The following is a 26,752-nucleotide window of genomic DNA, read 5'->3' as shown; positions in this document are numbered from 1 at the left end:
CAGTAAAGTCTGGGAAGACCTGCCAAAATGTCACCTGTGATTCTTTTTTGGGTTACCAGATATAGTGTTTCTGCTCATTTTGTAGTCTTCTTCAAAATGACCATAAATTACTTATGTAAATATAATACTTAATAAAAACATGTTTAATTTTTTTTTTTAAATAGCCCCACGAGTAACAAGCAAGATTTCCTTCAGTTTCTTCCCACCACCCTCAGATCTCCGCCTGATAGGGCTTCTCCTTCCCTTGCTTTTACCACTTCTCTGACAGCAGTCAGGCTGCATCACTATGTTTGAGATTTAAAAGGTCAGGGGCTGGGGATGTGGCTCAAGCGGTGGCGCGCTCGCCTGGCATGCATGCGGCCTGGGTTCGATCCTCAGCACCACGTACAAACAAAGATGTTGTGTCCGCCAAATACTAAAAAAATAAATATTAAAATTCTCTCTCTCTCCCTCTTCCTCACTCTCTCTCACTCTTTCTTTAAAAAAAAAAAAGATTTAAAAGGTCAAACTGCAGTTTTCTTAAATCTAGCCTTTTTAGTGCTGATCAAAAAGGTTCACAGCCCTCACATCATAATATTTTCTATCATAAAACCACACAAAATGTCAATTCTGTGGAAAGACAAGTTACTATCAATTTCTATAAAGAAAACAATAGAAATCTTTCTTTTATTGAAGGTCAATAGCCTATTGACACTTGATGGGCAAAAAAAAGAAACGTCTACAAGTACAATTGATTTTGCTTTAGAAACAGAAATAGAAAATGTTCCATTTATGTTTTGAAATATGATAGAAGCAAAAAAGCTGTTAAATAAAAACAGCATATAAGATTACAATATTGTTCTTCAGGGTGTTCAGTTAAAGCCAAGTGAAAGAAGCAGAGTTAACAAATTAAAAACCTGTGAAAGAAATTCAGAGAGACCCCAGTGACTAGTAAAAGAGGGAAAGACATTAAAGGAAAAGAAGGGGAGAAAAGTATAAAAAAGTAGTACAGGGCAATCAAAGTCAGGCCCAACCTACCCAGCTCCAATCAGTTGTTTGTGCCCTAACAGTGGTGTGTTACTATATACCAAAGGCACCTTGGGAGTTTCACCTGTCTGATCCTATCTTAGTTCTGCCCCCATTCGGTATTTTTTTCTGATAATTTGGCCTCTAAGTCATTCCTTCAAATTTCAGTCTTTGGTCCCCCTTCCAAACCTCTAATTGGCTAAAAATCCCCTGCTAACTTAAGTCATTTACTGTTTACCTCCTACAGGGTCATGAGACAAGAGAGCTACTGTTACCATCCATGTTACTGTTACAGGTTCCATCTCTCTAACCCCCGTTCCACTGATTGACTGTCACTCAGGAAATTCCTCTCCCACCTCAATAATACTTCAGTCCAAAGAAATGAGTCAAAAACTCCCTATTAGAACACCTAGATACTACCAAATGAACTTTTAAAATAAACTTTGTCTGCTGAGGATATGGGGAAGTTAATCACTATTTTTTAAAAATATGCCTTGGCTAGAGTGACTAAAGGACAGGATCCAGTTTACTGTGAGAAGATTTTTCATTACTATTTTCAAGGGTAATGGTTTATGATTTGATCAAGTTAATTTTTATGAGAAGAAACTTACTGTGAGAGTTCAGCAGTTTCTTCATCATATATTTTTTTTCTCTCAGACAGTTCATCAGGCAGATACTTCACTATTAATTCTTCCAACAGCTGTGTGACACAGTACCTCCTATCTGCTAGATACTAAAAGACAATATTATTTTACATTCCAGTTGTTTTCCTATAGTATAAAACATGTGAAACAGTTTAACTGATATATTAAAGCTTTTATTCCACATACAGTCAATTCTGAGTAAGTTTAATTAGGGAGGGGACATAGCAGTGGATAACGCTGCACGAGTAAACCTATCTGAGGCTTTCCTCAAAAGCATTCAAGGTACAAGGTTGCTACCTGAACCAAACACTGCATTTAAGAATGTTTCTTGCTATAATCAAAAATCCTTCATTAGCAGTGGTCAGCCTTGCCCCTTCCATCTCCCACAACACAGACCAGTTTCCACCTGACAGCTCATGGTACTTACTGAAACTATCATTTTGACTCAGAAACAAAATGAAGATAAGGCTGAAGAATATAATGCATTTCCCTTATTGAAGAAAAACAAAACAATTCCTCTCTTTGGTTACCGCTTTCAGAGGTAAAGAGTCTGGATAATTTTTCTTTCAGGTTTTCCTACTATTGTCATGGTCACTCAGACCTTATATCAGGATACACTATTACTGTGTGATCCACCACCCCCCTATACAAAATGGTACATTTATGCTACTTCTTAAACACTGAACTGCAGTCCTTGTGCATTTTTGTGTCATTTTCTATTTCAACTGATAAAAACCATCTATTTCACTCCTACTTATAAAAAGAAACTATCCTTTAAGACTGGCTCCAAATTTACCTTTTTATTATAAAGCTTCCCTTATTTTTCTGTCACCCTAAATCCCCATATTTTACCATATACAAGAACTTACCATTCCCTGCATTGTATTATATAAATATGGATAACTGTACCTCTGTAATTAAACTAAAAATTGCTTAGGGCCAAGGACCAGGCAAGACTGAATACACAGAAAATGCCAATATAAATTTTATGAAATACACATAGTGAAGAAAAACTCTTGGGAGACAATCACAAGACAAAGAGAACCTATCATTTAATCTGTAGAGCCATAAAAAGGGTGGGGGGTAGGTATGTGTCAATATCCAATGACAAATACATTAGGAAATGTGAGACTTCGGTAAAATGGTTGTAGAAATGGTTTTCAAATTTAAGTATCAATCAGGGCTTGTTAAAATATGAATTGCTGAGCTCTACCTGAGATTTCTGATTAGTGGATATGGAGTACGGTCTGAGAATGTGTATTTCCAACAAGTTTTCAGGTGATACAGATGCTACTGGTCAGGGGAACATATTTCAAGAACCATTGGGCTATAGATTTAGAGAAGTACCCCTAAGCAGAAAATATAATTTAAGAGTTTATGATAAGATTAATCAGAATACAGACACTATAAAAGCAGTTCTCTATTATCGATTAAATTGATAAATATGCTTGAAAACTGAATGCCCATCTAATTAAAGTTGTGGGGAAATGGCCTCTTTTACATTACTGATAGGAATTCGAAATATGTGTAACATTTCTGTGGGCTAGATAATCTGGCAATTGGTTTTAAGAGTTTTATAAAGCTTTTGATCCAGTAAATTCACCTCCCAGGAATTTAACCTAATGAACAATCAACAATTCATACAATCATTACTTTAAAATTCTTTTCACAAAAGCATGGTACATTAAAAAAAGAAGAAGAAAACAACTTCTAAACTGAACAATAGAGAAATGCTAAATTATTTTACTGTTATACTGCTCTAAAAATTAGGTCATTAAAATATATTTATATGTAAAAATGAACAAATTAAAATGACAAGTAGAAAAAATGTAAAACTGTGGAGAATAATGTAATATTGATGTCATTAATTATTATTCAATAATATCAATTAATATTGATATTATTAATATCTCCATTGAGATCTACTGGTTTTACAGGTCATTGGCAATGATCACAGACTCTGAGAGAGGATTATGGAAAACTACACCCACCTCTTTAAAATTCCATATATTTAGATTATACAAACTATATCATGCAAAGTATCTTCAAAGTTGGAGAGGATACACATTTTAAAACAGTATGTTAGCTGTGTTTTCAAATAACATGCTCTATGTTTTTCTTTGAATTCCAATGGTTTTTAAGAAAAAACTGTCTCTAAATGAAATCAGTGGATCTAACAGCTAATCTGAAAAGAAGCATAATTATACTACAGAGTATCTAAAATGTCTAGAAAAACAGGTTTAGAATACTTTATCTGAAAACACTGATCATATTAGTTGAAAAAGTAATGAGCAAACTTCTTAAGAATAACTTTATCTTATGTATCCTGACTTTGCAAACATTCTGTATACGGTATTCCTTTACATATCAGCTTGCATTGTGTGTAAAGCATATATCAAATGTTAACAATATGCGTAGGCTATTATGCCATCTGTAAAGAGTCCTGTTTTCTAATATAGGAAATAACTATAATCAAAATGCTTTTATAAATTTTTTATTCATATTTGGAAGACCTTCTTTTCCTGTAAACAATCCCGTCAGTCACAGCAGACAGAATCACTTTCCCCATCATTGCTCAGCATCACAAGGCTTGCACTGTACCTTAGATGATCATTCAAACATGATTGAGAGGGTACTGTCCTCCCCTTGGGGCAGGAGACTACACTGAGATCTACTGATTTCACAGGTCATTGACAATGATCAAGACTCAGAGAGGACTGTGGAAAGCTACACCCACCTATTTCCTTCTAGTCTAGCATTTTCCAGAGCAGCACTATGTACTGTGGTAGCCATGTGCCTACTTAAATTTAAGCTAATTAAACAAAACTAAAACCAGAGTTCCTAAGTCACATAAGCCACAATTCAAGTACTTAACCAGTCATAAGTGGCTAGTGGCTACCATCCTGGATAGCAAAGATATACAGCATTTTTATCAGTGCAAAAGGCTCTACTGTTCTACATGTTAAGTAGCTGGGAGAGGCTTAAAATCTGGCTTACTATCAAGGGCAAAAGGCAATGCAGTATGATTTCTCTAATATTGTCATCATTAAAACTGAACTTATTGGGATGGGGTTATAGCTCAATGGAAGAGCGCTTGCTTAGCATGTGTGAGGCTCTGGGTTCAATTCTCAGCACCACAAACAAATAAATAAAATTTTTTAAAATATTAAAATAAAACTGAACTTATCTATGACCAAGTAACTGATCATAATTCTTTTTATTAAAAACAAATTTAACTACAAGGGGCTTCGTATTTTGTACCTATCTTCTTTCCTCTACTCTCTCAATTTCATTTTTCTCCTACATTAGCATATGGATAATAAAATATTTTCCTTTTTAGTCACTCAGCATAGGTAACATACCTCATTCTGGACACTATAGCCACTATTTTTACGGCTGAACAGAAATCAGATCGTGTAACCAAATTAAGACCAATAAACAGATATTATATTTACCTCTTTTAAGCTTTCTTTGCAAAGGGGACAATATGGTGCATGATCTAAACAGCGCTCAAGACAATTCTTACAGAATGAATGTCCACAAGGGGTTGTTACTGGCTCAAAAAACAACCTGAAATCAACCAAAATACATATTAGTTTTCAAATTAAACTATCCATTTGAAAAGCTTACACTAAATTATAGACCAATGCTAACCTCTACTTAAGAAGAAGAAGAAGGAGGAGGGCCTGATGAGCAGGAAAAGGAGGGGAAGGGCAGTGATAAGCACAATTATACCTTCCTGAACCAAAGTTCTCAATCAACAAAGGCCACTTGGAGCCAAAACCTGTGCTGACTAATATGACAGCTATAGAACACATGAGGCTAACTAAGCACTTGAAATGCTACTAGTTTAAATTGAGACATACAGCAAATATAAAATGCACACCAGATTTCAAAGACTTAGTGAAAATAAATAATTTTGTATGGTTTTAGTTTCCCAATTTATCGTCAACTTAAAAATGGTTCTCTTAGTAGCTTTACTATATAAAATTCATTAAAAGAATAATCTACTACATATTACTATTGAATCCTAAATAACTATTAGGCTTAATACTAGATGCAATACTCAATGCAGAAAAACTGATTTTACTAACTTTATAATTATTTCCTAAAACATGATATTTTGCATTCTGCATTCCCTAGAAATATTGTCAGATTTATAGGTACTTTTGAAATCACCTGGTATAATCTCCTCACCTCAGAGGCTAAGAATTAATAGACTTGCTCAGGAAGACAACTAATTACTCCCAGCTTAGTATAACCTGTTTCAGAGCTCTTGACTCTTCATTAATCCTTGATTTTACTACAATTTATATAAATAAGAAATATTCTTTCAAAACATTCAGTCTTAAAGAATTAAAAGTAGTCTGCACAATGGATATCCTTATCCAACGTTACTTAAAAAGGATTTTATGATTAATAAAAACAATTTAGAATTATAAACATAAAATGTACAATTAGAATTCTTATCCAAATCTAAAACCATGGCTATATCTAGGTTTAAATATAATATCTATAACTTTCATAGTACTTACAAATTCCCAGATTCTTCTTTTATACTTAAAACTACTGGATTCTCACAATGCTGGACACATAATCAATGCCAATATTGACCCTACTTCTTAAACAAGGAAAACTGAAATTCAGAGATTTGGTTAATTGCCCAAAGTATAAAAGGTAAATCCAGGACTAAAAATTTGTATCTTCTGATATTTAGTCCAGAATTCTATTACTTTATATTGCCTATTATTACCATTATTTATATTTATATTAATACAAAATATTTATCTAGAAAATTTTACATACTGACCTCATGCAGAGAGAACACTCAAAATCTGAGACATCTATTAATTCTTCTGGGATGTCGCCATAATCTAATGAAAACATACAGACTTCACTAGGCGTTTCTATTCAAACAAACAACAGGGTTTTCTTCTTTAGAAAAAGTTTAAAGGACATACTGAATAAATAAATTTATTTCATATGAGTACAGTGAAATTTTACCTCCTTGTTTTTTAAGCTTATTTCTTCCATCTTCACTTACAACCACATCCTGTTCTAAGAGAGACAGCTTTCTTTTTAGCAGAACACCCTTTTCTTGAACAGAGAGTAAAGGTTCTGAGGATACCCTTTTTAAACAATCATCTCTGGCAGGCATATCTTTTGAATTGATAGCCTGTGCTGACTGAGCACGGTTTAAACTTCCTCTGACAGGTTCTGAAGTATCCTCTGGTAGTTCTTCAGTCTACAGAAATATAATCAACAAAGATAACCCCATTTCTTTATTATCCGTTATTATCCTAGCCAAAAATCAAACTAAATGAAATTTTGGTGCCTTATAATGTTCATTTTGATGCTCACTAATAGCACCCACTTTTAATTCCAAAGCCCTCTCAAGTAAATGCTGTTTGACAGTATTAATATAAGCTGACTTATGTTATAATGAGTTTAACGTAGTTAAACTAGACTACTAGTTTAACGTAGTCATGCTAATATAGTTGTTCATAAAGTACTAAAATAAATACAATGTTCTATAAAGTACTAAAATAATGTTATACATATTCCAAGAAACTAAGTTTTCTGACACTTAAGTGACCTAAAATTGTGATTGGTAAATATTTCACATAAAAACTTTTACTATAAATTAACGACTACAGACAAAATTCTATTAAGATAACTAGACAAGTTATAAGTGCTTGAATGGGTGATTAACGACTACAGACAAACTTCTATTAAGATAACTAGACAAGTTTCAAGTGCTTGAAACCAGGAAAGCAAAGATCTTAACATGTAAAAAAAAAAAAAAAAAAAAAAAAAAAGAGGGACTGGGGTTGTGGCTCAGTGGTAGAGAGCTTGCCTAGCATGCTTGAGGTGCTGGGTTCAATCCTCAGCACCACATAAATGTAAAATAAAGATATTGTGTCCACCTAAAACTAAAGAATAAATATTAAAAACAAAAAAACAGATGCACTACACCCATGATATTTTCTTCTTACCCCTTACCTGCTTCAGGTTAAGCTCACTGGGAGTGTGAGATTCTTCTATTACTGAAGGAAAACCTAAAGGTTTGTTTTTAATACATGGTAACGAATTCCAGGAAGATTCCTTCAAGCCTTCTTTTAAGTTTTCAGGTGATAATAAATCACATAAAATCTGTAGGAGAAATATTATAAAAATAATGAAGAATATATAATGTCTTTTTAAGAATAACACTAAATTAATATTGAAGAATGTTTAGAAAGTTTATATCAGACATTATTAAAAATGAGGAAAACAGATCTGTTAATACAATAAAAAGTCATACAAAACTGATGTATGCCTCAATGGGTCAAATCACCTCAAAACAACAAAATAATTCAAAACTTTGAAAGGAAGACACAGAATGACCTGAGAAGGTACCCAAAGTGAAGGATAAATTTTTTCCCTTCCATGGTGCTGAGGATTGAACCCAGGGCCTTGTTCATGTGAGGCAACTTGCGCACTTTACCAACTGAGCTATACCCCCAGCCCAAGGGTTACTTTTTAACGTAAGGATTATAAAGAGATCTCAAGGCAGAAAATATTTACCTCTGAATATTAGTGAACCTATCCTGTCAAAACAGCTCATGGTTCACACCTATGTGCATTTTCAAGTTAGACACAGTATACTGTTGAATATTTATAAGAATGAAAGAATTTGACCCTCTAACAATAAAATTTTTAAATTCCTTGTATTTACACTGAATTTATCGCTGAACAACTAACTTGTGTGGTTAGTCACTAATGCTCAGCATTTAGATGGGAGCACCAGATGGCAGCTGCCCTACACCAACTGGGAATTAAACTTGGAGATGCTTATAACAGGGAAGGTGTTAAGATAGGAGAACAACTCAGCTGCAAAAATATTATAGGGATTCTGGTGGGTTTTTTTCGGTTGTCCAATAAACTGTATTTACATGTATAGTAGAACATTTCTTAAAACCTAAATTTGGAGATTCTGTTTTTCAGTGGCCCTCTCTATCAAATTAGAATTATCCACAAATAAATATATAAAAATATGTACAATACAAATAAAAGTGTTAGTAGATGCTCAACTAACACCCCACTTAATGATGAAACATTGAGGGGCTGGAGATGTAATTCAGTGATAGCCTAGCACATGTGGGCCACTCGGTTGGATACATAGCACCACAAAAAATAAAGAAAAAAAAAAACATTTAAAAAGGTGTATAGATTTTAACATCTTCCCTCATATTAAAAAAAAAAAAAAATCACAGGTACCCAGTAACTCCACTCCTAGGTATTTATCAAATAGATATAAAAATGAATGTCTATGAAATGACTTATACAAAAAATGTTCCTAGTAGCTTTATTCACAACAGTAAAAAAACAAAACAAAAACAAAAAAATACCCCACCAAAACTGGAAACAAATGAAAAATCAATACTAACTGAATACCACAAACTGTAGTATGTTCATAAAATGAAATACATGTTCAATAATGAAAAAGAAAAAAATTCCTGGTTGTTATCTCAAAAATGGTATGTTGAACAACATCACCACCAAAAAGCCAGAGTATATTCTATATGATGGCAATTCATGTTTTCCACAATTTTGTTCTATAATGTTTAAGTAGCTATTAACATATATATGTAACCACTTTCCATATATAAATAAAATCACTTTCCCATATATAATTATATAAAGTCATTTTCCATAGTTTTGTTCTATGATGTGTTAGTAGATCTACAATATATATGTATATATATGTATGTATGTGTGTGTTGTGTGTGTGTGTGTGTATATATTCTCAATATTGTGTGTGTGTTGTGTATGTGTGTGTGTTGTGTGTGTGTGTATATATATTCTCAATATTTCATATATATATGAAATATTGAGAAAACTAAGGCAAATATGCTGACTAGGGCAGTATTGCAGCAACATCATGAAAGCAATGTTTAATTAAGGAATGTCAATTTGGTTTTGACTGAACAAACTACAGGTAGAATCCCTTTCCAAAATGCTTGGAACTAGAAGTTTTTGGGGGGATGGGGGGTTGTTTAAATATTTGCAAATTCATAATGCACTATTCTTGGTGATCGGACCTAAGTCTATACATGAAATTCATTTATGTTTCACATACAGCTTACACATGTAGCCCAAAAGCAATCTTCTACAGTATTTTTAGTGCTTTTGGATTTTGAGCGTGACCTGTCACATGACATCAGGTATGGAATTTTCCAAGTGGCATCACATCATGATCAAAAGTTTAGATTTTGAAGCATTTCAGATTTTAGATTTTCAAATTAACGTTATTTTGCCCATAATAAGGAATATTTAAATTAGTTGAATAAAAATATTGCATTAAAATATCTGTGAATGAAATATTTTGATTTCTCTAAGAATTAAATATACTAGGTCTATGAATCTGAAAACTGCTTGTCAGTTTTGTTTCCTATTACTTATGTACTTTTTATTTAATTTTCTAATAATCATTTCTAAAAAGACCTGTGTCAGACTTGTCTTGAACTATTTAAGTTGGTAAACTGATTACCTTTTCTACTTGTAACTTTGCAGGTGCAAAATCTTCATCAAGGGCCAAGCACTGAAGAAAGAGTTGTAAGGCATCTCCTAAAAAGCCAGCATCCTGAAGTACTTTTCCTTTCCTGAAGTAGACCTTCAACAAAAGCACATGTATGAAACCTTTATAAAGCTTTTAACAAAATCAAGTAAAGGAAAAAAAAAAAAAAAAACAGTTGGCTCAGAAATGTGAATATGAAACTGAATGACCCCAGGGAGGCCAAAGTATTTTAAAGGCTCATCTACCCACCCTGAAAAAGCACTACTGGGGAACTGAGACCCAGACGATTCCTTCACCAGACTTCACAGCCAGTTAGAGTTTGGCAAGACCAGAAATACAATGTTATCGCACTCTCAAGAAAGTACTAATTTAAAGATTACTGGTATCAGTTGTTTGAAGGAAAGAGGAAATAGTAAATTTATACAAACTTTAAGATGCATCAACATGAAAGAACTACTAAAATGTGAAAAAAAAGTTCACTTTACAATCAGGGCAATATGGGAAATGTCTTCTAGATTACTATCTTTGCCTATACCATTTCTTAAGAAAGTACTTATAGATATGATACTTTTCATAAATCCTTATTTTGTCTTTTGTCCTTCAGGATATGAATTCATAAAGTTCTATGAAAAAAGCTGAATCCTACTAATTGCTACTGATAAGCCAAAATTTAATATGTGGGTTGATCTACCAACAAGTGTCAACTGCAAGTTTTAAATAGGTCTGTAACTAGCATGAAAAGAGGTTTTATAAGCCACAGAAAAATGTATTTAATAACTTCAGAGGAACCTAAAGAATATTCTACTCAAGTTTTTTAGCTATCATTTAAATGGCTGAAAAAACCCACCTTTCTGATTAGTAACCACTCGTTACTTCAGTGTTAAGTCCAGAGGGTTCTTTCCTTCTTAACAGTTTTAAAGCTCTCCATACCAACTACTTTCTTCTTAATCTTTTGTTTTGTACCAACCAGTCATGCCATCATGGGAGTTTTTATAATTTTCCTTACTGATATATATAATTTTTAGAGCATACTCACCATAGTATCCTCAAAGACACAGTTTTGGAGAGCAAATGTAGCATTTTTAATTTCTAACCTAAAGAATACTTATGGGAGACAGATTGATTTGACTTCAGAATTTGATGAAAAGAAATCGTAAACTGATTATATGTAATTATATGTTATTCCTCAATAACTTATGAGGCAAACCATATGTTACTCTGAAACCACATGCACAAGCCAACCTCTCCTCTGCCCATATCTACTTTCTAAATTCACTGCCTAAACACCACATTGCCATTATAATGCCTTGAACAATTTTCCAGCCTCAAGGACTTAATCCTCTTTCCATTAATAAATCTCCTTTAGTGAAGTTCAGTTTGAATGAATCTTCACAATATGGCAAAGTGTATTTCTTTGCAAAAATTCAGTATAATAACATCTTTGGGTTTTTTCCCTGTGTCAGGAATTCAGTTTATTCTTTGATTATAAAACAAAGGACTGATGATGTAAAAAACTTCCAGATGACATCTACTCAAAATATTGGCTCTAAATTTCTAGCAAACTATATATTTCAGTTGACCATCCATTTTGTTAAATCTTGTAACCAATTAAATTAAATGTAAATATAAAAAAGCAATTTTACCTCAGGCCAATTTGGAAGTTGAAAGAGAACTGCATTTAAATCTTCTATGGCTGCTTTAAACTCCTGGAGACCAGCATAGGATTCTGCTCTGTAAATTTTGAGAGTCAGGTCGCGGGGCTCTGAAATAAATATTTTATAAGGATATATTATTTTACAAAGATTACTTCATAATCCACAGAATATTATCATGCTTGCCTAAGAAATGACTTACAATTTCAGGGTCTAAATCCATCAAGCTAAAGCGGAAGTACAACACAGGGTAACCCACTTTACATGCTGAATCTTACCTAGAAGTTTTATCAAATCATTACAAACAGATAATTTTAGTAGAAAAAATTATTGTTCTTGAGAATATAGAAATATTTTTATAACACGACTAATTACCCCTAAGAAAATGGTATTTTTAAAAAGAATAACCTATAGATTTTAAAGCCCACGTTACATATTGAGACTTGCCTTTTCTAAAATGTAAATCTTAAATTTTACATCTTAACTTCTAAATCTTCATCTATTAGATTTAGAATGGACATTATCTTATGACAAGGAACTAAACAGGGTTCTATCTTTTGAGGTTATTATAGTAGTTTTAGAGGAAATACATAGTAGGTTCTGGAGGAAATGAGTCAAGATATAAAAATATAACTGTTTTCTAAAGGAAATAGGTTAAGAGTAAGCTTTTAGAAGGTCAAGATTTTAACACTTGCCATTAGCAACAATGATCTTAGACCATCTGAAAACATTTAATTTCATATGTTCTTAGGAAACCAAACTGTTGTTAATTTCACTATTCTCTAATCTCTACTTGAGACCATCTATTGTCCAACAGCATAAGGAATTTCAGATATTGAGCTGGTTCATCTATGTTATTGCAATCATTTACTACAGTACATAGATCATGAAACTAAAGGCTAAGCAAACAATTATGTTTGTCATATCTATAAATTTTAACTTCAATCTTTTTTTAAGGCTTTTCATCTTTGAAGTCTTCAAAAACATATGCTTAAAAAATAAAGGATTCATCATGAGAGGACATAGACCCTTAAGCCTCTAAAAAATAAAATTAATAGAGACTATTCTAACAGCTCCTTGGTGCACTCTAGTTTTTAAACAATTGCTTTTCTACAGATAAGTCTCGCTTTACCCAATTAATTTAGACAGGCAGTTTTCAGTTGTTGGTGCTTGAAAACTGGAATTATAATCTTCCCTCAATTTAATATCAATAAAAATTTTTAAAGTTTTTTGAGGCATATTTTCTTTATTTAGGAAGAAATGTTTGGTTTTTGCTCCTTAAAGCAATATTTAGAAAATCATCCTCTGTGAACAAAAATGCACAGAAATCAAAAGCTCCTCATTTTTAATCAATCCAAGAATTAAGAGTTTCCAGCACAAAGCAAGACCTTGTAGGTGGCTCAAAACTATTTTTATTATTCCTGTTTTTACAGAGCTTACAATCTAGTTAGAGAATTTTGAAAGGGCATCATTTAAAAGATGTGACGAGCACAACTGGAGATGAGAAAACAGAGAGGTGTATGCCAATACTGTCTAAGAATGAATAGTAAAACTTCATCAAAAACTCAATGCAAAAGGCTGGGGCTGGGGTTCAGCAGTAGCACACTTGCCTGGCATGTGTGAGGCACTGGATTCAATTCTCAGCACTGCATATAAATAAATAAAATAAAGGTCTATCAACAACTAAAGAAATAAAAAAAAAAAAAAAAAAACTCAGTGCAAGAAGTGCAGTTTTCCACCCACAGCTCCAGGGCTTCCAATGATACCCTTGAGACAGACTTCACCAAGAGGGAGTTCACCACAGAAACAAGCAGCTCATTCCATGCTTATACCCCTTGTGGGCTTTTCATTGCAATTTTTTCCTTGTACAGCAAGTTCTCGCTGGTACTTAGGGCAATGCACAATCAGAACTGTGGAACATCTGCCCCTCACCTTTATATAACTTCTCTAGGGCAGTACTGAAAGAAGTGACTGAGAAGACCCATCTTTGAAAAAACCCAGTTAAATCCATCTATAAAGCTGATGGATATGTTAATTACTCCGATCATTATACAACGTATATATGTATCAAAAAATTCACAATGCTCTATAAACAAGTACAATTATTGTGTTAATTAAAAAATACATGGCAAGCCAGGTACAGTGTTACACGCCTGTAATCCCAGCAGCTCAGGAGGCTCAGGCAGGAGGACCATGAGTTCAAAGCCAGCCTCAGCAAAGTTGAGGTGCTAAGCAACTCAGTAAGACCCTGTCTCTAAATAAAATACAAAACTGGCTCAATGGTCAAGTGCCCCTGAATTCAATCCCCAGTATCCCCCTTCAAAAAAAAAAAAAAAATACAAGGCAAAACAAATCTACACTCTACCCAAACATTCAGGATGAAACGCCCCCTCTAAAAAGAGTCCTAAGAAATTAGTGTATATTAGGATGAAAAGATGTACTCTGAAAAGACCCATACTTTAAAACTCCTTGTAGGGAATGTTTTCATTGATAATTTCAAATGTTAATTGAATAATTATCCTAGATAACTCTATTAGAAAAAAAAAAAAAAGAGGAAAGTCCATTAAATGAGTTCAAATTTCCCAAAGTTTTTAATGTTTTATTTTTGCATTACTGAGAATGGAACCCTGGAGTACTCTACCACTGAGCTACATTCTCAGTCCTTTTTTTCATTTTGAGACAGTGTCTTGCTGTTGCCCAGGCTTGCCTTAACTTCCTATCCTCCTGCCTCCTCCACCTCCTGAGTAGCTGGGATTACACACATGTGCCACCACACCTGGCTCCAGTACTTTTTTAGGAGATCAGAACCACTGTTATGGTGCTTATGTTTCATAAGTGACCCCTAACAACTGTGTTGAAGGCTTGCCACTGAAGTGGCGTTTAGAGGTGGGGCTTTTCGGAAGTGACTGGATCATGAAGCCTTTGACCTCATTAGTGGATTAATTCATTGGCAGCTGAATGAACTACTAGGAGGTGGAAGAAGCTGTCAGGAGGAGGGGCCCAATTGGAAAAAGTAGGTCACTGTGGTCACGCCCTAGGTTTCTTGTCCCCAACTCTTTCTCTTTCTGCTTCCAGCTGTTATGAGCTGAATAGCTTTCCTCCACCATGCTCTTTAGCCATGATGTTCTGCCTCACTTCAGGCCAAGAGCAATGGAGCCAGCCAACCATGGACTGAAACCATGAGCCCAAATGAACTTTTCCTCCTTTAAATTGTTTACGTTATGTATTTTGGTCACAGCTGACAGATATATTCACCTCACTTATTTAAAATCCTTAATTCTAAAAAAGAGCCAAATTCACTAATTGAGCCCCTTTAAATAATCAAAGCATACAGAATGCTGTCTTCCATGTAAAAACTTCTCAAGAAAGACAAAAAAAGCAATCAACCCTGACTTTGTCATTATCTCAAGTTTGAAGAAGTCAATAATTATTTAGACTCTGCTCTTCACCTGAGCTTGAGGACAGTTAACCAGTTACTTCACTTGCCCATGTCATTTGGGAAGATTCTTCCAATCCACTATTATAAGTATCTATGGTACCAACAAATGTCTGGCATATTACATACTTTGAATTTGCTGAAAAAGTGAAAATATAAAGATGACATGGTTTGAGCTAATTGTACTGAACATGATGATTACAGGTCTTAACCCTGTGATCTTATTCCAAATCACTCAATAGTTCTAGGTTTGTTTCCTGTCTACCAGGACTAAGGACAGATGTTCTAGTTCTGAGTAATGACTTGCCTCTCAGACCTTCATTTTCAGTCTTGATTTTTCACCCTAACTCCAGTGTCCTCAAATTTCTGTTCTGCTATACTTTTCCTCAAACTCAGCATGGTCTCAAACATTTTTCACAATAATCTTTTCATGACATCACTGACTCCCTAAACCAAAATCATCCTCAATTTTGTCTCACCTCCTATACTTCTCAAACTTGCCTTTTCAGTCGTCCTGATAGAAACTTACCTGACACTAGGCTCCCAAATCTCTCTTTACTACTACAGTGATAGCTTTCTAACTATCTCCTGCCTCCAGTTTTACCTAGGTCCTCACCACCCACAAGATAAAATAGGTCTTATTTAGTTCAACATACAAGTTGTTTCACGTCTGCTTCCTGCCTCTTTCTCCAGCCTTACTTTCTATCATTATCAACCTCCCACTTCAAGTCTCAATAATACTTTACCACTCATCCCGCTCCAGGTATGCCCTATTTCATGCCTCCTTCCTTTGCTCATAGATCTCTGTAGTTAGTCATATCATTCCTAACCCAGACCTCCTTTCCTCTTTGGATAACTTTTCTATCCAACAAGACTCTTGATCTTTAGGATATCTGTGTTAAAGGAAAGCATCTTGATCCTAAATATCAAGAGTCTGAGCCCTGAAATCACACTTCGTGGCTTCAATTTCTGCTCCTCCCTGCCACTGATCATGAGCAGAGGCAAATTACAAATCAACTTATACATTCAATTTTATAGCTAAGGAAACTGTGTAAGGAAAACATTTTTTTTTTTTTTTTTTTAACTGAGCATAGTAGCTCATGCCTATAATCCCAAAGCTCAGGAGGCTGATTTAGGAGGATTGTGAATTCAAAGCCAGCCTCAGCAATGGCAAGGCGCTAAGCAACTTGGTGACAGCCTGTGTCTAAATAAAATACAAAAATGGGCTAGGGATGTGGCTCAGTGATTGAGTGACCCTGAGTTCAATCCCAGGTACCAAAAAAGGAAAAACTTATTTTTAAAAAATACCACTAACCAAGCACTGTTCTAAATGACTTATAATCTTCAAAACAATCCTATGTGGATCCAGCATTGTAGACATTTTTAAAGGGTAAGAAAATTGAGCACTGAGTTCAAGTAGCTTGCCTGGGATCAGCTGGTAATGGATTCAAACTCCACAGTTCTCTGTTTATTTCTATGCTATGTTAATTATAATATTTACCTCATGAAGTTACTCTCAAGAGCAAATCCATATGTGTAAGGTACTTAATACAGGGCTTTGTATGTGGAAAGTACTATTTGTTTGCTATTATGATTATGCTTCTTCACTGCATATGCACAGCATTTTTGAGTAGTTTAATTTGAATATCTAGTTTTGAGCTCCCTCCATTATTTCCCACCTTTGTATCCTCAGGCCATGGCTCTGATAATGTATCGTAAAGTAGGGGAAACATATTAAAATCTGACTCAGTTAAGCTCCTCAAGTCATACTCTCATTTTCTCTTCTCTTAGAACCAGTTTTATTAGTTGTAAGTCATTAGGCAAAAAAACCTATGTCACACATCTGAAGAAAATTAGTCTTGAGTTGTCCAGAGTTCTTCATGGGCTGAAGAAAGTTTCTAGAGACACCCATCTTTGTGACATCCTTAGGAATCCATGACCAAAGTAATAGGAGCCTTAAAGTTCTCTCTTTGGCCTATCTTTTAAGAATGTTTTTCATATTGCAAAAGTTCTAAAATATTTATTCACAAAATTTAAAGATATAAGAAATTAAGAATTAAAAAGTATTTTTTTTCCCAGCACTGGTATTATCGAAAGGCAAGATTATCACAATTAGTTTAAAGAGCTAATTGGCTTTTATTTATAATTCTAGAATCAGGTAGTACCTAATTTAGAATGAGTGTTCTGATGGGGTGGGCAGAATTTGGCTTAATAGAAAAGAGCTGAGATCCAAGTGTGGTGGTACACCCCTGTAATCAATCAGCTACTCAAGATGCTGAGGCAGCAGGATCTCAAGTTCAAAGCTCATCTTGGCAACTTAGTGAAAGCCTGTCTCAAAATAAAAAAAGGGACGGAGATGCAGCTCAGTGGTAAAATATCCCTGGGTTCAATATCCAGTACCCCCCTCCAAAAAAGTTCAGTAGGGTAAAACTTGGTTATCATAATTAAATTGAAAGATGCCAACTGATGTTATTAATGATTTATAAATCATGTACAAGAACAGCAGTTTAATATAAAACTAAGATCATAAGCACTAGATTAAAAATCTGGGTTCAGATTCCCTTTGAGTAGTTTATATAACTCTTAGAATATCAGTCTCCTCACCTAAAAAAATACATCTTAAGACTTCTGTAAAGACCGAATAAATAATGCACATAAACAGTTAATACACTGCCTGACACACAGGGCTCAATTTGTAATAGTAACTGTAGCTAAAAACATTACAAAATATTTTAGAACACATCAATTAAAAAAAATAATTACCTCTTGAGACAAGGTATACAAGAGTATGTTTTACCTTGTCATTTAACCACATAAACCTTAGACTAGAGGAGAACCATCCTTAGGGATCTGTAGGACTAGAGTAGGCCATAGAGGGGAAGCAAGAGACAATGCTATCTTACTAAAGAAAAAAAAAAACTGAACAGAAGCTTTTTCCTTACATTTAAGAATACTCTGAAATCATTCATCTTCTATAATAAACAATTCCAATTTTTAAAAATACCTTTGCAATGAAAGAAGTAAATTACTATACAAATTAATCTCAAATTTTACTTGAATTATTTCTAAGACACTTAGAAAAATGATTCTGAATTCCATCAAAATAGAAGAAAAATCAGTGGAGTAGAATAAGGGGGACTGAAAGGAAGAAAGAATGGGATAAGGGAAAAAACAGTAAAATGAATCTGACCTAACTTTTCTGTGTACCTATTTGAATATTCCACATTTCACCACTATGTATATTTACAAGGAAATATATAGGAAGTACTGGGGACTGAAATTAGAGCAAATTGTATTCCATGCTTTTATAATTATGTCAAAATGAATCCTAATGTTAGATAGAATTAAAAAGAATAAAATAATTTAAAAAGAATAAAGATTCTGAATAAACAAAAGTCAACAGACAAGTAACTAGAAATCTAAAATAAGTTTGGGTATATTTTGATAAATTGATTAAAAAATAGGTAAAACATGGAAATTATTCATTTAAAACAGGTCACTTCACAGTCATTTATGTAACTAGTTTTTTCATCTTTTACATCAATAAGAATAAGCCACTGAGCTGGGGTTGTAGCTCAGTGGTAGTGCACTTGCTTATCATGTGTGAGGCACTGAGTTCGATTTTCAGTACCACATATAAAATAAATACAAATAAAGTTCTATCAACAACTAAAAAAAAAATTAAAAAAGAGGAAAAAAAAGGAATATACCATTATAACTGATCTTTTTAGTAACTCTGAGGTACGGCAAAGAACAAATGAAACAAACCAAAAATATTCTGTATATAGGCTCAGTTAAATAGAAGTCAATAAATCTCATTTTCTGGAGATTTTCATTAAGTATCAATTTGCTATGATCATAAAAAAAATACGAACTGTATAGGGAGAAGGACTTTATTTTGTTCATGTCTATATTTCTAGAACATGAATCAATATCTGGCATATAGTAGGTACTCAGTATTTGCTGAATGAATAGTAAGAGTACTTAAAGATTTGTTTCATGTATGCTAATTTTTATATCCAGTTTATGCTCAGAGTAATAGTCATATATCACTTTTAGCTCTAATTTGGTTACTTACATAAGAAAGTCATCTGAAATTCCTGGGGCTTTTTTCCCTTAATCTGTGAATTACCAATACTAGTTATCTGCCCTTTTATCTCAGTCTTTTGTAAGGATTAACTAAGATAATGGAAGCAATAATATTTTGTAAAGTATAAAGCACCAAACAAATATCAATGTTCCAAGTCCTTTGTATAGTAAGGATATAAATAAGTCATTAATTAAATTCAAATATCTTCATTTTAACCTAGTTGAATTGTTAAAAATTCAGTATTTATCTATGACTTGATCAACATATATTTAAAGTGTTAGCACTGATTAACATGTGCAAACTGGAATGAGAATTTAACCTTGATTCTGGTAAAATTAATTTAGTAGACAGAACAGAATAAGACCAAAAATCACAAGGTTTTGATTTCAATTTCCACTGTATCACCTAACCATAATACAACTTTTAAATTTTAAAATACTTTATTGTTTTCTGGGAACTCACTCTGTGTGAAGCACTTTTTGAAACCCTACATTTTCTCTCATTTAATTCTCAAAATAACCCTATGAGGCAGAGATTATGCTCACTTCTCAGATATGAGAACCAAACAGAGTGGTCAGGCAACATGCCCAAGGTCAAAAAGTAAGGGGAGCGCTGCACTCAGGTAATCTGCTTCCAGCACACATAGCTTTCATCCTAGGGTTATACTGCATCTCTCTCTAGCTGCCTCAATTTTCTTCTGAGGATAATAGTACTCCAAGGATTCTGTCAGGATCAAATGATATATAGGATAAAAAAGTACTTGGTAACAGTCAAGGGCTACAGAATTAATATTAAAGACAAAATTTTCCTTCCCCAAATACTTTAATGCCCCCTGTGACCTTTATATTTTAAAACCAGTTCAAACTGTAAATTATTCTGTTCTGTTGTCTCCTTTGAGGGAGACGGATGAACACAGGAAATAGGCAAGTCAGTGTAAAACTCTGTTAAGAACAAAAGACAGCGTTATATAGTGAGATCATTTCAACAGACTTGAGTATAAAGACTCCAGCAGAAAAGACTTTTACATAATATCCTTGAATACTAAAAGGAAAGTTATGAAACATCTGAGAGTTAATACCAAAAGATCAATGGATTAAATGTTATCTAAATATATTCAATGCAACAGAAACTTATGTAATCTCAATGGGAAACTTCTGATTTTGGCAAAGGTTTTCAAGCTTTCCTTTTCTGTTGACAAGGATAAGTTTAGATGTGTGTGGGCTAACTGTAGACTAGATTATTTTTTTCTATTTAATAGTATTTGTTTCATTATGAGAAATACATGAAGAAATCATAGTGAAGATTGCTTTCATTATCAACATGACAGTATCATTAATAATTAAAACTGGGGCTAGGGTTGTGGCTCAGTGGTAGAGCGCTAGCCTAATGTGGGTGAGGTGCTGGGTTCGAACCTCAGCACCACATAAAAATAAACAAAATGAAGATATTGTATCCAACTACAATTAAAAAATATTTTAAAAAATTACAACTGTATAATTATTTAAATACATTTCAGATTGCTCCATAGCTAACTTGCCAGCTCCCAAGTTAAAACCTGACAACAGTACAAAGAGATTTATGGCTCTATTAGTTAATATTTTTGTGTTATTTAACTAATATTTGTTTATTTGGGGTTTTGTTTGCAGTGCTGGGGATCCAACCCAGGTCCTTGCTCAGAAAGTGCTCTACAACTAAACTATACCACTAACCTCTTATTTATGCTCATAAATTATGAAACATAAATCCATCCTTTATCCACTAAAAATTATGAAACAAATTCATCCTTTATCCACTAAAATTTGGTTTAAAATTTCTTCTCTACTTCACATTAAAACAAAACACCTTAACAAAACACCATATCTTAGTGCCATTGAGACACATTTATTTTCAAGCACAGAATTTATGTTTCTTAAAAGACAAAGAGGAAAACATAAGCTAATGAGGTAAAAGTCAAAAAGACTTGAGTTCTAGTCCTGCAAAAGTAGAGTTAAGTGGCTTACTGGGGTATAAAATCCCCATGTGCAGTCTATGCAACTTATAAAAAGAAGAGTCAATCTTTCAGAGCCTTTTTTCTGTTAAAAATAATCATCTCCAATCCAAGACCTAGAATTTCCTCAATTAAAATTGTGATCATAGAATGTTATGTTAGATCTTAATTAGTTAATGTGCTCAATGTTCTTCCATGAATTAGGACCTAAATTTTATGAATCACCTAATTTAAGAGAAGGTCAAATAATTATATTGGTAAAGCTAACACTGATAGTGCTGTCATAATTCTATACTTTAGACCAAAAAATAATAATAATAAACAAGAACAAACTTCCCTAAACAATCCTCTTAGATAAGCTATAAAGGTAGAATGACTCTAGATCAACATATAGAAGTGGAGGATGTAGAGTTGTCTGTATAAACAGCCAGCTGGATGACTGGGAACAAGTCATTTTGCTATCCTGGCTCTGCTTCCTCATTAAGATGAGACTCTGGTCAGTTACTGGGTGGTTTATCACCAAGTCCAGCTTCTTCACACCACTTAACTCACCCAGAGAGCTAGAGTCATCTGTACCAGAATTCTGGACTCCAGTTTTCTTTTGCTCTGGGTCTATCATTTTATTCTAAACTGCCTACTCCTCCTCATAAAGAATATGAAAATATGCCAGGGTTTGTGCTTTGAACCCTAAAGGTATTTTTCTAAGATATTGTGACTACTTCAATATGACTAAGCACTCAGAATAAAAGACCCACAGGATGATATTTTAAGTTATACAGTTCAAAAACATACTTAATACTTATAGTCAGTTTATATTTTAGATGTCTATTTTCTTGAAGATTACTGACAATACAGATAATAAAATCTTGAAATATGCTTAATATAAGGTTTACCAATAGTGACATTATTGACATTTGTGGCCTGATATTTATTTACGTAGGAGGCTTTCCTAAGCGTTGTGAGAAGTTTAGCAGGACCCCTGGACCAGTCACTAAATGTTGGTATCAGCAACACTCCCACAAGAGGTGGCAACGCAAAATGTCTCTATATAACGTCCCTGAGAACGGGAAGGTAAAATCCACTCCCCCATTGGTGGGGATTTAAAGAACAAGTCTTCATTTTACTTAAGTTTGACATTACCCTCTTTCATAGTTAAACTAAGAAAAGTTCTAACCAAGGTTAGGAAGCCAAAGCTGCTGCTTCTTCGACACGAAGAAACAGACAAAAGACTTATAAAGCCTACAAAGCCTTTCCCTTATAGCTAGATCAGAAATGTTGAAACAAAAAAGAAGCGCAAAAAAGAGACTCTCTGTACCTTTACAAAACCTAGGTGCATCTGAAACTAAGCACATAGGTATATGTGAAGTATGACTTGAAATAGGCTGACACTGACAAGAACCAATTCTACAGGCAGTGTCTGGTAAGAGGTGACCACCCGTGGGCGCCCTGACACCCGCTGGAAGCGCGGCGGCCGGCTGGGCCTCCCGGTGCTGGGTGCCCGCGCCGAGCTCCTGACACGCCCACCGGACGTCACCCGTTACACAACGCTCCCCCCACCCCAGCTTATGCAATTCTGCCCTCCCGCGGCTTCCAATTGCCCCGGTGACTTTTATGCGAGAGGAAGGTAAATGTTGCCCACCTAGCTTCGACTGGGGATCCTCTCCCCGACCTGACTGTGGTTCCCCGCGGCGACCAGGCCAATTACCGGAAAGATCGAGGCAGGAAGCCAGCAGTCACTCGGGCTAGCCCCTCTCCCACTCGTCCGGCGCCCAGGCGGCCTCGGTGGGGGTCACCCGCTCCGCGCCGGACGCACGCACCCCCCGCTAGCCGTGGCCGAGGGAACCCCGCTTCCGTGCGCCCCTCCCCGCGCCGCGTCACAGTCAGCTCCCAGGGCGATCCCCATTGTGACCGAAGCACCCCGGGGCGCCGCCCCCTCCCACACCCTCGAGCACCCCGAGATCCTACACATCGGGGGCCAACTGGCTCCCCGGGAAGGAGAAGTGCCTCTCGGGGCGCAGAGGAGCTCTGGGTACCCGGCCCGTCCGGGAGATGAGGGTGGAGTCGCCCGGCCCGCGTCGCATCCCCGCGCGGTCACCTGCTCGCAGCGCCTCGCAGGCGGCGGCCAGGGCCTCCCGGTAGCGCCCCTGGTGCAGCAGCTCCCCAAGACGGCCGGCCGCTCGGGCCCGCTCACGCTGGCCGGGGAACCACTTCTCAGCCAGGTGATTGAGGACGACGCTGGTTCGGAAGTCCGAGACGGCGATGGCGGCGGTCAGAGGCGGCGGCCGCGGGCTGGTCCCCTCAGCATCAGTGGCACTAGCGGCGGCGGGCGGAAGCCGGTCCCTGCAGAGGCGGCAGCGGGCGCGGAGCTCTCTCCGCAGGCAGCGACGGCAGTAGCTGTGGCCACAGGGCACCGTCACCGGCTCGCTCAGGAAGCCCCGGCAGCCCAGGCAGCTGAGGAGCCCGCCGGCCCCTGCAGCCGGAGTCGCACTCCAGCCCAGCCCGTGGCGGAGCCGGTAGTTGAACACCAGGCAGTCCACCAGGGTGCCGAGGCACTCGGGCCTGACCGGGGCCCCGCGGCGCAACGCCGCCGCGTACGCCTCCAGCGCTCCCTTCAGGTGGCCGCCCAGAGCCAGCAGCTCTCCGCGGCGGAGCAGCAACTCCCAGGGCTCAGACTCCGCGGCCACGCGCTCCAACCGGTCGCCACTGCCGCCGCCCACTTCCCAAAATCGGCCTGGACTCCGCGGCCTGGGGGCCATCTCCTGACTCCCTCCCGGGGATCCCCTCGCCACGACGGGAGAAGACATGGCCGGCGGAGGGCTGCTCCGCCGCCGTCGCCGCCGCCCGCCGCCACAGTCCCGGAGCCTCCCGGGCGCGCGGCTCCGCACGCGGCCCGCGAGGAGGGGGGCGTGGCGCGCGGACATGGCGGGGCGGCGCGCGCCCGGGAAGCCCCCGGGGCGGGGTCGGGGGCGGAGCCTGGCGGGCCCGGGGCGGGGCCCGGCTTGCCTACCGCGCCCCGGACTCCCCTACACCACCCGCGGCCTAGTTCCCGAAGAGCCGACCGCCCGGCCCCGCCCTTTTCGAGCCCCTCCTGGCCGGGGACGCAAGGTCAGATGATCCCCCAGCAGGGATCTAATTGGCTTCTCGAGAAAGGAGGGCATGGCTTGCAACTGAACAAAGCCCGGAGGAACCCTGAACCTCCATCAGCGGGTCGCCTGCCGCCGGGCCCCGCCCACCACGCTATGCCTTTTCCCCAGCCCCTGCAAGGTGGGCGTTCTTCTGCCCCGAGGCCCGCCCGGCGGAAGCGAGACTCTTATAGTCAACCCACTCCTGACGTACCCGCCCACCAGGGTGGGAACGGCCCCTACCTCCACCCTCCTCTCGGCGAGCGGGATCCTCCGGGCGTAGTCTTGGGTGTGAAGTGGGTTCTGGGTGCACCAGGTTACAGTTGGACACGTAGAGGCACCGGGACTAAGAATGCGCAAACCGATGACTTTGAGACGCCTCAAGTCTGTAATCGGGCAACTTCAGGCACAAACCAAAAAACCCGTGTTTCTGTGCCTATTTCCTCTAGAGGGCAAGAGGGGTTTTTTGGTGCCAAGTTAGTGCCGTCTTTCCTGTTTGAAACTCAGAAACTCACCCCCCGCCCCGCTTTCGAGTGAGGAAGCCCCCGAGTTCCTCAGATACTCTCCAAACTGCAGGCACAACACAGGGTGCTGCATTTGATATTTTAAAAGAACACGAGGATCAAGGTTTTTTCAATGGCTGTCACCAGATCACCACAACTCAAGCGGGTCTTCAGTTTTGCCTACGGGAGGAAAAAAAACATATATCTGACTTACATACAACGGGGTTACATTTCCTTTAAACTTGTCAGCAGCGAGTTTAAAGCTCTCCGTTGAAAATATTTATAGATTTGATTATAGGGTATTAGATTGTCGATGTAGGAAGAGAACTTTTGGTTCTTTTTCAAATGTTTGGAAACAGCGAGAGAAAGCTATTTGTCCAAAATCACCCAGCCAATATTATGTAAGAGATTTTAATCTCATCTTACCTTCTACTATAATGTTACTGTGATTGTAATGATATGTAAGGTTTAATAACATAATATTTATTTCAATATTATTCTTTAAAAGATTTTCGAAGTAAAGGAAGTTGTTAAATGGAATATTAACCATCATGTTCTGTGTGAAATTGGCTAACATTTCATTAATATCCCTGTTTATACAGAACAGGCAATTAAGGCTCAAAAATATTTTGAGTTACATGTGGTTTTACCACACAATGAACAAATTGTGTAACTTCAGAAAAGATACATATTACCCCTAAGGAATTGGGGGAAAAAAGAGTTGACTGAGAAAATCCCAGGCTCATGTGTTCTAATAGGATGCAGAGACAAGTTCATTATTATTCGCTTTGCACCTGAAGCAAATTGCAGGGCGATCTGAGGAGGAGCACTTCCTAATCATTTGGGCTGGGGAACATTGGGATTAATTCAGGGACATAACCTTAAGTCGAATCCTAACTACCTAAATTACACTCTCCCTCAAACAGAACCATGACTTCAGTTAGATGCCCATGTACTTGAGACCTGACAACTAGTATAACAAATATCCATATGCACATGCACATTAACTTTTGAGATGCAGTCTTGTCCTTAGCAGCTACAGTAAATATTTCATAAATCTGTTCATGATTATCCAGGGAGTAGAAGAAGTCCACAAGCATTCATAGATTTCTTTTCAAATATAGTTCAAATCAGATTTTTATTATGGAATTTCCCCCAAAAAAAGTATATGGTTCAGAAAATACTATGAAGTTCCTATCCCTAATAAGTAAAAAAAATCTGCTTATGATGTGAAATAAAATGACACAATTATGATAATGTGAGGGGGAAAATGAAACTGTAGGAGGAATCTTGCCCTGTTCTCCTTGGCATTTGTGAATGGTTATAATTCATGTTTGCTGGTTTATACATTTACATAACTTGTTCTCATTTATGTAACTTATTTATGTAAGAGGCTGTACTGCCACTGTGGCCTTTGTATGCTGCACAACTTCCCTGTGAATCAGGAAGTCTAGGCATAGCAATCACCAGTACTGTAACAGGTCACTCTTCTATCATTCCATGCCACCAAAAAGGGACATACACTTTGATGCAACTACTTTTTAAATTCAAAAGAGAGAGAAATTAGTATCTTCATTCATTTTCTAAAATTCAGACTTTGGTCTCTGACTCACCCAGTAGGCTGTGAGGAAAAAAGAGGGAATCCTGCAGACAGCCCCTGCAACCAGGAGGAATATGATGATTCCTTTTCTTTTTTCCTTCAAGCATTACTTGCTTGTGTCATTCTTTGCTAGCAAAGTAGTAAAATCATGAG

At 37.0% G+C, this 26,752-nt stretch overlaps 1 protein-coding gene across 1 annotated transcript in view; it reads right to left on the bottom strand.

Annotated features, from left to right (window-relative positions):
* Positions 1–24,264, bottom strand: part of Lonrf1 (LON peptidase N-terminal domain and ring finger 1) — a 32,730-nt gene extending 8,466 nt beyond the window's left edge. Inside the window, exons 1-8 of the mRNA XM_076852450.1 lie at positions 23,470–24,264; positions 11,853–11,971; positions 10,183–10,305; positions 7,653–7,802; positions 6,654–6,894; positions 6,460–6,556; positions 5,105–5,219; positions 1,617–1,738 (exon numbers count right to left, since the gene is read on the bottom strand). Coding sequence (XP_076708565.1) covers positions 1,617–1,738; positions 5,105–5,219; positions 6,460–6,556; positions 6,654–6,894; positions 7,653–7,802; positions 10,183–10,305; positions 11,853–11,971; positions 23,470–24,178 — 1,676 coding nt within the window. The 5' untranslated portion in view covers positions 24,179–24,264. The remainder of the gene's footprint in view (positions 1–1,616; positions 1,739–5,104; positions 5,220–6,459; positions 6,557–6,653; positions 6,895–7,652; positions 7,803–10,182; positions 10,306–11,852; positions 11,972–23,469) is intronic.
* Positions 24,265–26,752: the final 2,488 nt, after the last annotated feature.

Source organism: Callospermophilus lateralis, chromosome 4 (assembly GCF_048772815.1).
Source record: "Callospermophilus lateralis isolate mCalLat2 chromosome 4, mCalLat2.hap1, whole genome shotgun sequence".
Lineage (NCBI taxonomy): Eukaryota > Metazoa > Chordata > Mammalia > Rodentia > Sciuridae > Callospermophilus > Callospermophilus lateralis.
This window is presented reverse-complemented; position numbering and strand designations above follow the sequence as displayed.